The sequence below is a fragment of the Eretmochelys imbricata genome, chromosome 8 (genome assembly GCF_965152235.1).
Source record: "Eretmochelys imbricata isolate rEreImb1 chromosome 8, rEreImb1.hap1, whole genome shotgun sequence".
Classification (NCBI taxonomy): Eukaryota; Metazoa; Chordata; order Testudines; family Cheloniidae; genus Eretmochelys; species Eretmochelys imbricata.
In genome coordinates this window covers 52,210,923-52,229,020 of record NC_135579.1, presented here as the reverse complement: position 1 = coordinate 52,229,020, position 18,098 = coordinate 52,210,923, and the positions used below count along the sequence as shown (strand labels likewise).

Below are 18,098 nucleotides of genomic sequence, written 5' to 3'. Positions count from 1 at the left end.
TCGATGCACACCTTTTGTGTATGGTGAACTGCATATTTAACTGCAAGCATTATCAAGCAATTGGCTATACTTTAGACAATGAACTTGTTAACATTGTCATACGCACTTTGAAATAATCTGATTTTTTTTAATTCAGAGATTTCCAAAACTCTTTGCAGAAGCCATAGGAAAAAATCTTTATAATGTAGCAAAATTTTTCATAAATTTCCAAAGGTCCTTCTTAAAGTCTATTTCATGTCACTCTACTGGGTCCTCTCTGACTCAATAAGCAACAGCACTGAAGAACTCTGAGAGGATCCCTGCTAAGCTTTCTTTTGCCAGAAAGATGGAAACCATAGCGCTGAGCTTCAAAGGGAGAGGAAAGGGTAAAGGTACAGGGAACTTCCTCCGGATTCTACCCTAAACAATAATAAACATACAAAAATAAAACAAGAGAATGAATGCTAGACAGATGTGCACCCATCCCAAACCCCCTCAGGCATATACCTACTTCCTGAGTGAGCTGTATGTTGTCCTTCTCAGCCCCAGAAGTTGTGGTCAAGATCCATTGTTGAATCATCTTAAACACATCACCTGAAACGACCCTGAAGGAAAACAAACCCCAAAACCAAAGTGACCTATAGTGCATCAGATCTGACTCTGAGACTCTCATAGTTCATACAGAAATCTAGCTTCCCAACTCAATTCAACTCAGTTCAGCAAGATTCTCTCCTCTCTTTCCTGCATACATGTTTCTAGCACAGATCACACATGCCACAGGAGTTGAAGTAGCTATGTATTCTTCTTATACCAAGAGTCTTCTGCTCAGCTAACATTCTCTTGTTGTTATGTTTTTACTTTAATCCACTTTCCAGGAAAAAAGGGTAAATGTGATGCACTTGCAGCATGCAGGTGATAAAACAGTTTGGCTTTGTCTTTAAATTGACTTTAGTGATGATTTAGGTTGGGGAGCCCCACGGGTGAAACCCATGAGTCGTTTTCAGGATGTAGTCAGAACAAAGAGCTTTATCATGGACTCTAACTGCAGGAGAGTGGAACTAGGAGTTAAGGAGCAGTCATCATAAAGATATTCCTATACAACAACAAAAATTAAGGAAAATGGAAATCTGGGGAGGAAAAAGAGCTTAGGTTAACAAAAATTCAGTCAAATAACTGACAGAAATTATATTAATTTCTTGTTTGAGGTAGTCACAATGGGCATGAGCGCTTCCAATAATGGGAATTCTGATTGTCTGAAGTCACAAGTTCTATGTAAATGTGATTGACTTACAGTGGAAACAAAAGTTGTATATTGATTTGCTTCCTTGTGATGAATAAAGAAGGCTAAAATGTGTTTTAAAAATAGGAGAGAGATTCCTATTGGATTTTTACATTAGAAATTCAATCCAGCTTGTACTTCCTGAGAGGCTTTATGGATTACTGACAAATAACAGCATTATGACAAGAGAGTATTTTGAGCAACTGGTTTTCAGATTCAAACTCTGGTTTTATTTATGTTTAACATGTATTTAATTCAAATGGCTGACAAACAGTTGTCATGAAAGATTTGTCATTGCCTCTCTACCAGTTAAAGACAGAGAAAGCTCCCAGTCTACTTTTGTGGTCCTCCCAGAAAAACTCTAGCAAAAACAAGGAGTCTGGTGGCACCTTAAAAACTAATAGATTTATTTGGGCATAAGCTTTCATGGGTAAAAAACCCATTTCTTCAGATGCATGTTTGAAGAAGTGGGTATTTTACCGACAAAAGCTTATGCTCAAATAGATCTGTTAATCTTTAAGGTGCCACCAGACTCCTTGTTGTTTTTGTGGATACAGACTAACACGACTACCCCTCTGATTCTAGCAAAAACAGAGAACATAAGCCTTGAGTACTGCTGATATAGCTTGGATAAAAACCCAAACAGAAACCCATTGTTCCTTTTGAAGACAGATTTAATGGCCACTCACTTGATGGTGAGTGAGTGAACAATGTGTATAGCCATGACCATCAAGCTGTGAATAGCTGTGAACTAGCATTGTATTCAGCCTATGCACATAGGGTTTGAAGGGTGAGGGAGGATTGGATATATTTGGTGGGAGGAGGGGTTAAATTGTCTATGGTTAGTCTGCTACATACTGTATAAAAGATTTAGGGATTTTTGTAAGTGCCGTAGCTGTTGGTGAATTTCTCAGTTGTAAATAGCCTGTTATATAATGTATACATATTCTGCAGTTAATTCATTCCTTATGTAACTTTTTCAAAGTCAACAGAGTTACACCATAGATGAACTTCACCTCATAAATCCAATTGTAAATTGTTCAAATATTTTCTTTTCTTCAAACTGATAAAATAATAACATATCTCTATCAGTTAACATACACAAAATTACACAAAATTACACAAAAGGACTCTTCATAAATATAACCAGCCCTCAGCCAACTCCTTCTCATCAGCCTGAGAAGAGAGAGAAAAGATGGGTTTTGCAGAGTGCCCAGAAGGTAAAGAAATCAGAAAGTGCCACTATTTGCTATGCACAATGTTTTAGTGTTCTGTTTGAATTAATACAAATACTAGAGAAAAAGCATGATTGGTATATGAACTTCATACAAATTGAAGTTTCATCACATGCTAGAATTATCACTGGTGTCAAACTGACCAATCTGAAGCCTAAATTCCTCTTTTACCATCTAACAAGTAAAGCACGAGCAGCAAGACTCTTCACACTGCCCCAGCAATGTGCTTCATCCCTCACCTGGAGGGACCACTTCCGGGGGGAAAGAAGAGGTCAGGCTTTGAGGTCCATTTGGTCCTTGGTTTCTAACTCCAAGATTGCCAAGGAAGTGTCAGCTGTGATGGGGACACGTGTACTAGGAACTGTACACAACTCCTTTCGTAGGTATTACCAAACAGCCATCAGATGGGAATGACTTTTAATCACCGCCCACCTGAATCAAATTTCAGCCGGTGGCCTAGAGGTGAAAGGCTCTGTAGCCCATTACCAACCTCCTGTTTCAGACAGTGTCCACCACACAAGAACATTTATCCATGCATGTGAAAAGAGAAAATTGTGTCAGGACAGCCCAAGAGAGGAATGAACAACACTGGCAAAGACCTATCTTACGAGACATGAGGCTTTCTATTCTTCCGATCCTCATGAGACTGGCCGGAACCTATAATTGTCATCAGTGCAGCCACCTGGGTCAGCCAATCAGGAATCACTCGAAACAATTTCAGCCAATCAGATTCATGCATGCCAGATCCTCGCTTGTTGGTTAGCATCTTGAATGTCCAATCTTCCATACTGCTCACTAAACCTGTCAAAATCCTGGTTACCCCTGGGGGGGAAAAAGAGGAAACTTTATCTGTATTCCTTCAGTCAGTGAAAAGTGAGTTTCAGAATCCAGTAGTTCAAAATTCTATGATAAGAGGAATGACTACACTATGCATGAACTTAGCAGGCTTGAATTAAAGATTAATTGTTTAATAAGGACCTAATTCAAAACCCACTAAGTCAATGGGTGTCTTTCTGTTTATTTCAAGGACCTATGGTTCAGACCATAAATCTCCTACATAGCTCAATCAATTTCAGATTCCTAGCTCTCAGCAATGGCCAACATCACAATAATCAGCAGCCTTGTATTCATTCAAAAGCACTGGATCAAGACAGACCAAAAAGGATCTGTTGTTCCTATGCATAGACCCTTTCACAGTACGGTTTTATTTATTTATGTGCCAAGAATGCCTCATACATAAAAGGGCAAAACTTTCAACACAAGCACCCAACTTCTGCCTGGTAAATGTGCATGTGTATGTGCAAAATATAAATGTGTGTGTAAAATGGGAAACTGCCTGTGCAAAGGTGTGATTACCTGCTCATTTACCTATTTTGCACATGCAAATGTATATTCTCTGTCTGCTGAGATGCATGTAACTATACACATTCTCATTATCCACATAAAGTGTTTAAACTGTCTTTGAATCCTACTAAAGGTGCTGGCTTCGGTGATGTCTTGTGGCAAAGAGTTCCACAGATTGTGCATTATGGGGAAAAAAGGATTTCCTTTTTCAAATTTGTTGACTTTCAGATTCACTGATTGTCCCCTGGTTTTTTATTAGGGGAAGGGGTAAGTGGGGGACCAGACTTACCTTTATTCTATATATTTCTATAAGGTCCCCTCTTATCTAAACTAAATGGTCTGGTCATATCAATCTCTCCTCACACAGAAGTCTCTCCAGGCCTCTACTCTTTGTCACCCAATACTGACCCCCATTCTATTCTGATACATAGTTTTGGGGCTAGGGTGATCAGGGCTTAGTATAGTATTCAGGTGATTGAATGCTACTTCTCTATGATACGGCATTATGTTTTCAATATCACTAGCCTGTTCCTTATAACTGCTTAACATTTTGTTTGTTTCTACCACTGCTGCACACTGAACACCAGTTTTATTCAGCTGTTCACATTGATAACTCTGGTCTCTTTCCCGAGTGGTTACATTAGTTTAGAACCCAGCAATAGTTCTCAAAATGACTCTTTCCAATGTGCATTACCTTTACATTTGTCAACACGGAATTTCCTCTGCCATGGTGCTGCCCAATCCCCTCATTACATTAGATTTCACTGATTTAAATTATTTTGCGTCATCTGCTGATTTTGCCAGCACACTGCTCATCCCTTTCTTCAGATCATTAATAAATATCTTATACAACACTGGAGTTAGTACAGAATCCTGTGGCAACCCATTGTTAACCTTTTGCCATACTGAAAACTGATCCATTTAGCCCCACTTTTTCCCCCATGTCTCTTACCAGTTTCTATGACTACTAGGAGTTTGTCTACACCAGACATTTGTGTGCGCAAGCCAGGGTGTGAATTTACAGCGCACTAACTTGCCACACAGTAATATCCCATACGAACACTACTACCATGCACTAGAAGTTTTGCAGTGCACTTTCATGTACTCCCATTTCAAACAGCAGTATGTCAAAGCACACTGCAGAACTTGCAGAGCACTGTACCAGGGTCAGCTTCGTGACTTAGTGCATGGCAAGCTAATGCACTGTAGAGTCACACTCTGGGTTCCCACACAGTAACATCCTGTACAAACAACACCTTACTTTCTTTAGTAGCCTTTTGTGAGGGACTTTGTCAAAGGCTTTTTAGAGTCCAAATAAATTATATCCAATGGTTCTCTTTTAGTCACTCGTTCACTGACACACTGAAGGAAAGAATGAATGACAAGATAGGTAATTTCTTACCATTCTCCCCATTTATTCTTATGCTGTACTGCTGGCAGAGCTCATTTGTATGTTCATTTATTTCTTCCATGGCTTTGAACTCTGGAGGCAACACCCCATTAATGTCCTTGTGACGACTAAGCACTGTTTGTCCCAGCTCTGTCCAGCATTTCTGCAGGTTGGCAGCAGTCTTGAGGGTCTCCTTCTTCATTAGTAGAACTTCCCCTCCATATTGCTCCAGGTCCTCATTCAACATCTGAAAAGAAAGTAATGAAGATGTCATCCCAGAAAAAGCTTTCAGCTGCTTGGGTCACCCCCAGATGTGCAACAGAAAGGTGATGGAAACCCTTTTGGCCCAAGATGAAAAAGATGTTGCAAACTAAGCAACTATACAATAAACTTGGAGTCTTGCTTTATTTTTATCCTTCTTAGCATTTGTAGAGCTAAATATTAATTATTTGTTAGCAGCTTAGTTTGTAGGCTAGGGGAATATGCTTCTCAAAAAGTCTTACTGTAGCGGGGTGGTCCCACCCGCCTACACTTACATTTTCCAAGTTCTTGAAGTCCTGCAGGATTTCCTCCAATACCTTTCCCTTCATATTAGAGAAGCTTGCTTTCCCGCTAGAGGTACAAGGAGAGAAATTGAGAAGAGATAAGCTACAAGAGAAACATTACTCCTGAATGAGCAAAAGTAAACTTATAATGTGTGCACATCCTGCTATGTGCTATATCCTGTACTTGAAACAGAGGCCTTTTTGCTAAGGGAAGGGTCTTTAGAGCTTCTTCCCCACCACTGACTTACATGCCCTCCCCTAGAATCACAAAAGTGTTTGGAGACCCTTGTAGGAAAAAAGATTGCTTCAAGCACAGAAGGAATGGAAGGCAAACAAGCACTGGATGCTTAGTCCTCAGTAAGGCTGTGAATGAAACTGACAAAATGCTGTCCTTCACTAATACTGCAATCATCCTGGAAAAAAATTCTTAATATAATATTTTTATTCCTATTTTACTTTTTAAATGTGTAGTTCAAAAAGTAAGTAGAATGAGGATGATAAGTAAGTTAATGTTACTATGAGAACCTTACATTTTGCATCTTCTGACTTTTAGTGTCTCATTTTGTAACTTTAAGTGTCCTATTAAAATAAATTTTGGTATTTCACTTATTTGCATTTAAGCATAAAAATTACCAAACTTAAACAACAAACAAGAGCACTCTCAGACCAGTCAGAGAGTAACCTTTCAGAAAGAAAACTCTGGTTATAAAGTTAGAGGGTGGAATCCTCAGTCCGTTTGAAGTCAATGGCAAAACTCCCAGTGCCTTCAATGAGGTCAGGTTTTCCACCTGAGGTGTGGGAGGCTTTTGGATAAATACAGTAGAACCTCAGAGTTATGAACACCAGAGTTACAAACTGACTAGTCAACCACAGACCTCATTTGGAAGCGGAAGTTCGCAATCAAGCAGCAGCAGAGACCCCAAAAAAAGCAAATACAGTACAGTACTGTGTTAAACACAAACTACTAAAAAAAGGGAAAGCAGCATTTTTCTTTTGCATAGTAAAGTTTCAAAGCTATATTAAGTCAATGTTTAGTTGTAAACACTTGAAAGAACATCTAAGGTTTACTGTGGTAGAAAGTTTTCTACAATCTGGGATTCATAGACAGAAATTGATTTCAGGATTCAATACCTAGGATCTTTTTAAAAAACAAGCCACAGTTATTATCTGAAGACATTGTATTAAAAGTGTTTAGTTGTTACTGTATTTTATATTGTATTCTCTCTACTTTCCCCCTTAAGGAAGGCTGTATTGTCCTCACATTGCCACTGAAGAAGTATTGTTTTAGTGTGTGTTCGTATTTAGGATATAATCTAGTCCTTCCATTAGATAGGATTTACTTTTTCCCTTTGTTTGGAGAGAATCAACCTTTATCCTTGTCATTATTATTATTCGTTACATGTATTGTGGAAGCCCCAGGAGCCCCAGTTATGAACCAGGACTTCATTGTGCTCTGCATTGAAAAAACACAGCACAAATAGATGGCCCAAAAACCTTACAAACTACAAGGCCTCTGAGGTGCTGGAAGTTATCTTGAATTCCTGTATTTTAGTCATGTTCCATCTTAGGTGATTTCTCTCCATTTGCTTCAGAATCCTCATGGGAACAGACAAACAGATCTCATAGTTTACTATGAAATCTTTTGTTTTCTGTTGTTCAGTGGGCGTGTAAGACAGAATCTTTGCAGAAGGTATGAACAGACATCTACATCACCATATTGGAGCTGACAGATTTCAACTATGGACAAGGCTTTCAGAATAAACAGATGTCAAAGCTAACAAAACAATGGTGAGGTGTATGCAGCTTGCATCCAGTGAGCCAAATCCTCCAGCTAATGGGGTTTTGCCTGAGTATGGGCTGCCAGGGTTGGTGCACTGCAATTTTCTGTCACATAAAGGTGGTGGAGATAGCTAGTGTACCACTGCCTAAATTAAACAAGCACTCCTGGACACTCACAAAACATTGTCCTGGAAGTACTGCATCCACTTGGTGAGGCCATTCTGAACAATTCGCAGCTTCTCCCTGCTGGAGTTTTCAGCATGTTCCACTTCAACCCCAATGCGGTCCAACAGCTCCCTGAACTGCTCAGTCATCTCCTGCAAATTGGAAAGGTCAGCTGTGTCCTGTGTGCATCACAAGAAAGAATGGGAGAACCATAAGGCAAGGGACCTTCCATTTCACTGGGATCAGAACAATGACCCACTTCACAGACTGCTAGCCTGAAAATGTTCTGCAGTTCCACAGCATACACAATGACCCTGGAAGCTGGACATTTCACTCACAGCATTAGGACAGCCCCTGAGTTTTGTATTTGTGCTGAAACATCAGAAGGCAAATGTGCCAGGCCAGCACTGTTGAGGACACAATTACACTAGCATTGATTTCACTTGGTCCTCTGAGGATGAGCAGAGGGAGCAAATTAGGAAAAGCCACAAAGAGAAGATGAGATTTGAGGACAGAGCGAGGGAAGGGGAGAAAAAGGGAACAGCAGGGAGAGGAACATAGAGGAGGAGATAGAGAACCTATTCAAACCATACCATTCATTCAAACCTGAGCCAAAACTTTAAAGTTCAAATAGTAACTGGGAAGATGAAATTCTGAACTGAGACAGATGGACCCTGCACAGACACAAGCTCTCCAAACATAGCATTCTCCACACCACAATCATATATCAAAAACAGAGCTCTACCTGTGATGCCAGAAGCACTATGAAGTGTTTGATGACTTTGGTCCATGCCTTTTCACTAACATAGAGCTTGCGAGACAACATGAGCTGGTTTCTTCCAATCACCTGCAAGGAACACAGTTACTTATACCGGCTTTTTTGGGAGTGGTGAGGAGGTTAGAGAACCCGGGAGATAACTGGCCCAAGCTCCGCTGTGTAAAAATGTACCCTGAAAAGCTGACTTCACACTAGCACTCCCTAAGCTATAAGAGTCTATGGGCAGAGCTGTCACAGGATTTACAGGGCCAGGACAGGTAGCCTTCTGCCTTCCTGTGACTTGTCCCGTACAGTGACCCCACACCCCCAGACAGGCAGCTATCTCTTCCAGCCCTCCCTCCCGCATCGCAGGACTCTCACCTTGAGTCTGTTTCCCATCAGTGTTTTACTGCCTTTGCTTTTCCTTGTCTCTGCTCCCCGCTTGGGGTTACTCCCCCATTTGCTGCTCCTGTCGTTTATCTGCCCCATCTCATTCTTCTTTCAAACACCCCTCATCTACTTGTGCTGTTGTTCTCAGTCCCTTTCCCTTGGCTCTCTCCAATTCTTTCACTACCTTGTCTCTGCCCCTCACTGTTTTAGCCCCCTGCTCCACTGTTGCCTCTTTTTTCCCTGTCCCACTTATCAGGTGGCTCAGGATGGTCCAGGGCTACCCTTCAGCTGTCACAGTGAGCACTCGTGTCTCCCCAACACCTGCTCCTGGCTGACTCCCCACTGGAGCAGGTGGCACTAGTGTGAACTCCTCCTGCTGCACATATTATTGCGAGGTGCTGTACCCAAACACTGGCAGAATGTCCCTGTCAAAGTGGTTGGTGAGTACTGACCCCAGCATACAAGATGGGCATCAACTATTTTAACCCTGACTCGTGGCATGGGAAAGGGCCAGGAAACACAGACCAGTCTCTTACCAGCACTGCTGCGCATCACACACGTCCTGCTGTGCAGACCCACTGAAAGGCCCACCTTCCACTACAAACCCAGGCCATGGACAACTGTCTCCCCTCATCATCAGACACACGACAGCCCTGCTATCAGGAGTGAAAGATCTGAATAGATGTTGCTGTCATAGGCCTCACAGAGTATATAGTTTGTAGAACAGAACTCCATAAAAAATGCTACCTCAGTGCCAGTGGCCACCATAGCAAATAAATGAACAGCATGAGACAACAGCAGAATCAAAGTGTGTGATAAAGCCACCTACTGTCATCGTTTTGATCTGCAACCTGACAATCCAAGTACACTCCTTGAGGAGGAGAGAACTTCCTTACCACGCTATCTTGCTTGAGCTTAAACGCCAGCAGGAACCTCATTAGAATGACTCACTATGTGATGGAGGATGGCCAAAGCCCAACATCTCCAAGCTAGTAGGGATGGAGATTTAAAGGACTGCTCAGCAACTTTCGGCTATTATGTTGGAACATATTAAAGAAGTTTTGTATTAAAATCACAAGTAAGTTTGATTCCCCATAATTTAAATTCCAGGGCATTGCTAATTAAGAGGTCTCTTGGTTTTTTTTTTTTTTTTCTTGTTACTGTTTCTCTCCCTCTCTGTGTGAACCTTGCAAGCTGCTAATTGTGTTATTACATCCTAAGACAGGAGAGACTCAAAGCGATACTTTGTAACAACAGAAACAGCACACAGAGACTCCTCACCCTTTTGTTGTATTTATCTCACTTTGTTAACAATTGTGATTAAAATAGAGATAGAGGATGTATGTTGATGGATGCTTGGCGCAGATAATAAATGATCAGGGAGGTGCCAGCCTAGGAGTTCAGTATCAATCAGCTGAAGAATGCGCAGAGTGGAGACAACCAGATGACCCCCGGAGGGCAGACTGGAATCCACCCAACAGCCTCAAGAATGGGAGAACCGAAGAACAAGATAACATCTGGCAGCACGGAGCCATCAGGAATGTGCCATCTACTGATTGATTCAGCAACAGCATGATGAAGCAATTCCCATAGGCTGGCATAGGAATAAATTCCTATAAAAATGGACTCTAGAAACTGAGAACTCTGAGTCTGGTTCTGCTATCACCCTCCAGGAGCATCAGATGCACATCTGACAAAGACTCGGCTCCACCCTCATGCCCAAGTTACCTGGCCAGTAACTTGGCATGGGCAACCTCTAGACTGGTAACTATAACAAATTTGCAGAACGTGTGTGTGTGTGTGTGTGTGTGTGTGTGTGTGTGTGTGAATGAATGTGAAACTGAATGAAATGTTAAAGCTATAATTGACTGCCTACTAGTCACAATAAATGTGACATTTTGTCTTATCCCCTTTAATAAGATCCTGCTGGGTTTTATTTTATTGGTATAACATTTATTCCACATGATATGCAAGGTATCTGAGTATTTTATAAGTAACAATGGTAAGCCCATGCTCGATTACATCCCAACAGATGGCTCCTGTATATAAAGTGGCAGTAGAACACTAAAGCCCATGGTTTGAAGCTTAGTGGAGCTCTCTGGAAGGCAATAACCTTCGTCAAATAACAATAGAGTATAAATTTGCATTAACTTACTCAAATTCGGGCACAAACCATCAGGATAATGGGCCTTTTAAAGTTAAACTGTAACAGAAACCACATGTGGCATTTATGATAGGTAACACATATCAATAAAAATGTCCATACCATATTTCCAATATTGTATTTTTCTTGGTAAAAGCAGTCCTCAAGAGATGAAGTAAGGTACTTGTAGCGGGGCAGTCACCCCGCTCTGGTGTGGAAAGGGTTAAGAACAGTCCTGGGAAAGGGCTGCCCCAGGGAGCCAATCAGGGCTGGGCTGGGAGTAGAAGAAGGCCAAAGGGAGGAACTGGGTCACAGTCTCTCTCCAGCCTCAGAGGGAGAAGGATCTAACTGCCTGGAAGAAAAGGGTACCTGGAGCAGAGCAGGGCTGGGGACAGGCAAGAGGAGCTGGGGAGCTCCAGCCTGGCAACTCCCCAGGCTGCAGGCCTTGTTAAAGGCCCAAGGCAGGCACTGGGGCTAAAGAGGTGTAGTCCGGGGGTAGGCAGAGGCAGCTGGTCCAACCCCCGTGCTGATGATGAGTGTCATTACAGACTGCAGTTTGCCCCAGTGAGAGGGGGCTAGATGACAACTGGCAGTAGCCACTGAGGCAAGATGGGCATAGGGAGAGGGGGTTCCACTGGGAGGGGAGACCCAGAGTGTGGGGACTGCTGGGGACAGAACCCTGAGGTAAGGGGCACCGGGGTCTGGGAGGGACACGGGGGCCCAAGGCAAGTGAGACCAGCCAGCAGAGGGCGCTCCAAGGCTGGAAAAGAGCTAATTCCCAAAGGACCAGCAGGAGGTGCTGTGCTGGTGAGTCATCACTCTGCTACAGTACTACTCAGGATGAGTAAGAGTGGAAGAATCTGGCCATTAATAATCTCTTAATGTAAAAATATCAAGCCATTTCCAATAACTCTGAACAGATGTGCTTTGAAGGACTAGTAATGCTGTCCATGGGAAACTCAGAGAGCCCTGCAAAATCATCCCACTCTGTTTCTGCAGAACTATTGCTGCCTCATCCTCAGGAACAACCTGAAAAACTCCCAGGCAGCTCCAAGTAGTTCTCACAGCAAATGTTAAACTTGAGTGGGATAAAATAAGAGATCACAAATGTGGACACAGTGAAAAAAGTAAAATATAGTCCTGGAATTACAGAAAGAGTCTAGGGAATCTGGGTTGGTAATCTAAACTCTAAGAAAAGTCAAGGAAGCATTTTAGTGACACTTTCTGAAAATACACAAATCACTCTGATTTCATATGAAATCCTCTTGCACTGAGCCTGAAGATCAGCACCAGAAAAAGCAATATATATCTGTCAGTTTCCACAGTTAAAAGGGCCAAAAAGCAGTAGTCTCCTGGGAAAAGCAGTCTTGGCAGGTCTGGGAGCAGAAGATTTCAGTTAAACAAAACTTGCTTTGGAAATCCTGAAGCAGGAGTTTTGGCTACAATGGTTTGTATCATGCAGTAAGGCAGTGTCCGCCAAGATGCTGTCTGTACCTACCTTCATTGCCAGGTCATATGTAGCTGAGCTCCAGATTTCTCTCTCTTGGGTTAACTGGAGCAGCTGGGTCTCAAGCCTTGCTCTTTGTAACTCATACAATTCACGATATTCTTCCACAAGACTGAGAGAAGACAGAGAGACAAGGTGTGGGTGAGGTAATATCTTTTATTGGACCAATGTCTCTTGGTGAGAGAGACAAGCTAAATCCAAGGTGGAACAGATTGTTTAGCATAAGTTTATTTAATTTATTACATTTTAATCGGAGTACCTTTCCCAGACCTGAAGGCTCTGTGTGGCTCCAAAGCTGGTCTATCTCACCAACAGAAGTTGGTCCAATAAAAGATATTACCTCACCCTCCTTGTTTCTCTAATATCCTGGGACTGAAACGGCTACAACTACACTGCATAGAAGATGCTAGAGGTACACTACTGGAATCTACATCCCCTTCCTCCTAACCTAGTTCTTTATTTTTCTCACAGCTCCCAAACATTTCTCAGACACCTGCTTCAGCCAGATCTCTTTCCTCAATTACCACACTCCATAGGCCTGCCAATCCACAGCTCCTTTCCCTGAACCCCAAATAAGCCCTTTTACTGATATTCTCATTGTGAGTTCCCAACAAGTCTGGAGACAAGTCTGTGCTGGGTTTAGGCTGACTGTTCTATTCATAATGCAAGCTTCCCTGGGTCAGGTGTTTCAGAACTCAATGCAGGAGTCTGACAAACTCTGCATCAGTTGGCCCCTCAGACATTGAGACCTGATGAGGTCCGGATGTTTTTTGTAGACTGACAAGAGACCAGGAACTCAGAACTGGGAGGATGAGGAGGGGGCAGTACTTAGTCAAAATCATTAAAATGTGAAAATGCACAGACAACAAATACAAAGGACTTTTAATGGTTAAAACTTGAAACATTAAAACAACTTATCCCTTTGAGAAATTTGGTACTATTAGAGAAATTTCTGTGGAGTATACTGTATAGAAATAACCAGTTTCTCACACACAGAGAAATCAATATGCTACCCCTCCTCTACAATGCCCTAAAGAGAGAGAAATCAGTGTGCCGCATCCCTTCCCACAGACGGTAAACACTGCCATGTCACCTGTGAGACAATAGCAGAAGTATGTGCTTTGCCTTCAATTCAAAGACATCATATTGCTTCCAGAAATGTCGCCTGCACTCCAACCTTCCCTGGGCTGAAGGAACTCACTTTGCATTCAGCTCAGCATCCCGCACTGCATCAGCCAGCTCCTCATGGGCCCGTTCTGCTTCTCTCGTCACCCTGAAGTCATGTTCTCGGACCTCGCATAGCTCACTGGAATAGCATAGAACAGTCATTTCGCAGCCTGCTGCAATCAGAACAATTCAGAGTCAACCTACCAATCTCAATCTAGAATGCCCTTAGCTGTCTTGTGTGCTTCTCTTTCTCAAACAGCCAATCATCTCATCTTAAGGGATACTTATGTCCTTCCAGTGCAAACAAAACTCTATGGTCTTCTTGTGCATATGTTTTGCTTAAAGCTCTCCCTCTGCAGACAGCCTTGCATAACATTTCAGGCAGGATGGATGGATATAAATCAAAGCTATTTAAATCACTGATTTTAATCATGAATGAAATTAGCAAGCAGAAAAACTTGATTTAAATAATCAGTTTTAATCATGTTTTGCATTAGTACTTTTTATTTATTTTCCTAAAGAAAAGTTGATTCTCATTGATTGGAAATATAAAACATATTGATTTGCAACTAAATATAGTCCTTACACTAAGTTTGGTGCTTTATTTTTTTTTGCAAACAAGGAAGATACACCATACCTATACATATTTATTTAAGCAATAATATAGCTTACCGTATATTTATTCTGATTCTTAACTTTCCATTTTTTAAGTTAGAAAATGGTGAATGATGCATTTCGTATTTACTAGATGATGATTAATTATTTACTTTTGATTTGTGTCAAGCTCTGTTTGGATGGAAATTCAATTAAAAATGCACCAAAACAGCATTTTATTTATTAATTAAAACTATTTTAAACATATTGAATATGCCAGAAAAAATCAAAAAGTTTATCAAAATAAATTTTGCATTTAAAGTTTACCAATGTGTTAAACAAAGAAGGTATTATCTGTATTTAATGAATTGAACTGACTGTTTGTGGTCACCAGGTCCTTGAACATTTTAGAACTAGTAAATCTCATCCTCTCACACCTAGTTTTTATTCATAGCTTAGAAGAGGAAAACAAGCTTTCCTGATTTTTCAACTCCCAAGTGTTTTTTTAACTTTGAATGAACTAGTCATTGAACCTGAATAAACTGAAATGAAGAAAATATTCTCTCTGCACAAGCAGAAGAGGCTATTGCTGTCAAAAGCTGATTTCACACTTCATACTTTGGTTCTAGATGCCTAGCAACTGACTGCCATCAGTTCAATGGTTTGACTTTCTTTAAAACTTGGCAGCAAATATTCACTATTTAATCATATGTTTTATATTTAATTTAAATTATTTCAATAGATTATAATTCACTTAGGTCTTAATGGAGTCTATCATTATTTCAAATTTATTTTTAAATAGGTTTATTTTTTAATTCAATTTAAAGAAAGTTCAATTTAAATTTAAAACAAATGTGAGTTTTTAATTTTTTTTAAATAATCATTGATTCTTATCCACCCTGATTTGAACAAAGGGAAGAGACTGTGCTGCCATTCTATGCTACAGTTCTACAGGACTGGTACTAAGAATGTGGACGAGAAGCTTTGCATAAGAGGTAAGATGGCTGTGAGATGGTCAATATTGTTCTGACCCACAGCATAAAACATGGAAGCAGAAACCATGGAAGAGCAGAACACTCAACAAATCTACTGCACAGAAGGTAGATTTAGGAAGATCAATCATGATTCAGACCTTGTCAGCCGTCTAACAGATTCCTTGAAATTGTATAACTCTTCTGTAATGTGCCTGTCCATTACTCGTTGCGCCATCATTTCTTTGTAAAGGTTTCTCATCTGTTGGGGGATCCGATCCAGCAGATTCACATACCTCTGCCTGTAATAGAAAGAGACACAGTAAACTGGGAAAACTGTCTTACCTTTCTGAGAATCTACATCTGCTAATCCAGTATCTAATGAGGATCCTCTTTCTACTGAGTATGGAAATTTCTATAATATAATCTTCTGAGCATTTGAAGCCAGGATTTTAACATTCTAGGATTATTCGGTTGTGCCAAATACAGGATCTCTGAGAGAATGGTATAAGAACCTTGATCACAAAGGAGCTCTCAGCTTTCTACTCAGAGCTTCTCCCTCTAGAAATCACTTACAGAGAACAGGGCAGTGGTGCTGAGGAGAGTGACAGTTAATTATTCTTCACATTCCTGGAGGCAACATGGTTTTATGAAATACCAAGCTAGTCAGAACACAGCCATAATCTGAAAGGGAACGCTGTGAATTCTCACCTAAGCTTAGAAAGCAGTTCTCCTCTCTCTGCACAATCCACACTGACCTGTCGAATCAGCTCATGGAACACTATGTTGTAAATGTTCTGCTCTGTCTTCAGCACCTCCAATACATTGTGCAGCTGGCAAAAAACAAAACCAGGATCTTTGCAGGCTTTGTCAAGGAATTTACCCTTTGGCAGCGATGACCTTGGGGTAAAGAAATCCTGGACAAAGTTTGGCTTTAAAAAACAAAACCCTTGTGATAGATTTTTTTTCAGAAGAAAATGGTAGAGTGTACTGGAGAAAGAGTCATTGTGCATGAGTTCAATGATACGGTTTTCAAAAGTGCTCAGTATAGGCCTAACTCCGCTCCCATCAAAGTTGATGGGAGCCTTCTGTTAACTCCAATGGGAACAGTTAGGCAGATACTGAGTGCTTTTTAATATCTCACTCTGTATGTCCAAATCTGCCCAATTTTTGTGCATGGAATACCTGAAGATAGCCCTAAGATAGGAAGATTCTCTGACATCCTGTTTCAAGCCTGGACGGGTTTCTGAAGGCCCAGCATTTAACACCTCTCAGTCAATTTGGATCAGTAGCTGTTGGGTCTCCTTTTGTAGTCACAATCAGGAGATCGGGAATCTGCTGCTTTAATTCTTTCACACTAGCCATTAAAAACATTTCACCTGTTGGCAACATTTGCACCAGGAAAGTCCAACGCCCAATGCCCTGGTGCCAACCTGTCAGTCTTCATAAATCAGACCAAATCCCAAGAGGAACAGACCAAATCCTCAACAAGTAACAGTCTCTATTAGTAGTACCAGGATGAGAAGGAAGACCCACAGTAGCGTATAGCATTAGAATTAAACAACTGGGAGACCCCTTAAATATTGCAGGGGATAAACTCTAGTGTAGATGAGATGTTATTTCGCAGGATTTTGACAAGACATTACCTGTGAAGGTCCTGTTATCCCGATTTGCTCATCATCTACTCCAGCCTTCTCCAGCATGGTGTCCATCACCTTCATCAGCTGGATGACCTCTAATCTCCCAGATGGTTTCCTAAAAGTCCAGGGTAGAAAGGAAGTGCCATTCACTTAAATAAAATGGTACAAGGTATTACATAGAAATTAAATCCATACTGTCACTTCTTCTAATAGAAACGTAGTGCAGGGCAGTACTCACATAGATGGGAATATCCGCAGTCTATTTTCACTATCTTCAAGTAGTGTTGTGTATTTACTGTAAAACAAACATAAATTTTAAAACCTGCGTCAGACAGTATTCTGGCTTAGCTGTAGAATTCAGGACTGCCTCAAAGGTGCTGTATAGAATGTAAGCTCTTTGAGGAAGGGACTGCCCTTGTGTTCTGTGTTTGTATAGCACATAGCACAATGGACTTCTGGTGCATGTCCAGGGCTCCTAGGTGCTACTATAATACCAATAAATAAAAAAAATATAACACACAATACTAATATTATTATTAATATTACTTATATTAACATTATATATACTGCCACTCAGAAGTCTGGGATTTAATTCCTAATCTCAAAGGAAGAGAATATGAGACTCCAACAAATTTAAGGCATGGTGTTGAGGGTTTTAAAGAACTCTCCCTAGACTTCTTTGGTCAAGGTTTAGTGAACTTAATTCAAGCCTCACAGCCAGGAGGACTAAAAGGTGGAAAACCTGAGGGGATAGCTTCAGGATTACAACTAGGGCCCTGAAGATCCACTATGTGGGTTGAGGGAACCTGTCTAGCTTTATTGCAGAATGCAATTCTAAATAGTGGGTAGAGTGTAAAAAGACACACTCCAATTAAACTCATACAGCAGCCAACCGTGACTTTAAGGAATCTCTCAGCATTGCCCTCTAATGACTGGACTAGATGACCTCCTTACGACCCTTCCAGCCCTATATTTCTGTAATTCTGTGGTCTCATCAGATTTCTACTGCCACATTCAGACCCAACCAGAAATACATTTGACAGCCCAGCTCTTGAGAGGTAGTCAGAGGAATGAAAAAAAAAAAAAAAAAGAGAGAGAGAGGTTTGGCCCTCTTTAGCCATCACACAGCAATGGATGTAAGAGCATTGCTCAGACAGCTCTGCGGGGACAGGTGTTGCCTGACATCTCTTCTGCAGCCCTTTTTCTAGATATG

General features: G+C 41.1%; 1 protein-coding gene across 1 annotated transcript in view; it reads right to left on the bottom strand.

Moving 5' to 3' along the window:
- The window catches only part of AXDND1 (axonemal dynein light chain domain containing 1), a 56,245-nt gene that overhangs the window by 19,997 nt on the left and 18,150 nt on the right, over positions 1-18,098 (bottom strand). The window contains exons 7-18 of the mRNA XM_077825046.1: positions 17,124-17,180; positions 16,892-17,000; positions 15,957-16,078; positions 15,407-15,547; positions 13,715-13,819; positions 12,505-12,625; positions 8,462-8,563; positions 7,729-7,895; positions 5,764-5,839; positions 5,240-5,474; positions 3,102-3,315; positions 491-584 (exon numbers count right to left, since the gene is read on the bottom strand). Of these exons, the coding sequence (XP_077681172.1) occupies positions 491-584; positions 3,102-3,315; positions 5,240-5,474; positions 5,764-5,839; positions 7,729-7,895; positions 8,462-8,563; positions 12,505-12,625; positions 13,715-13,819; positions 15,407-15,547; positions 15,957-16,078; positions 16,892-17,000; positions 17,124-17,180 (1,543 nt within the window). The remainder of the gene's footprint in view (positions 1-490; positions 585-3,101; positions 3,316-5,239; positions 5,475-5,763; positions 5,840-7,728; positions 7,896-8,461; positions 8,564-12,504; positions 12,626-13,714; positions 13,820-15,406; positions 15,548-15,956; positions 16,079-16,891; positions 17,001-17,123; positions 17,181-18,098) is intronic.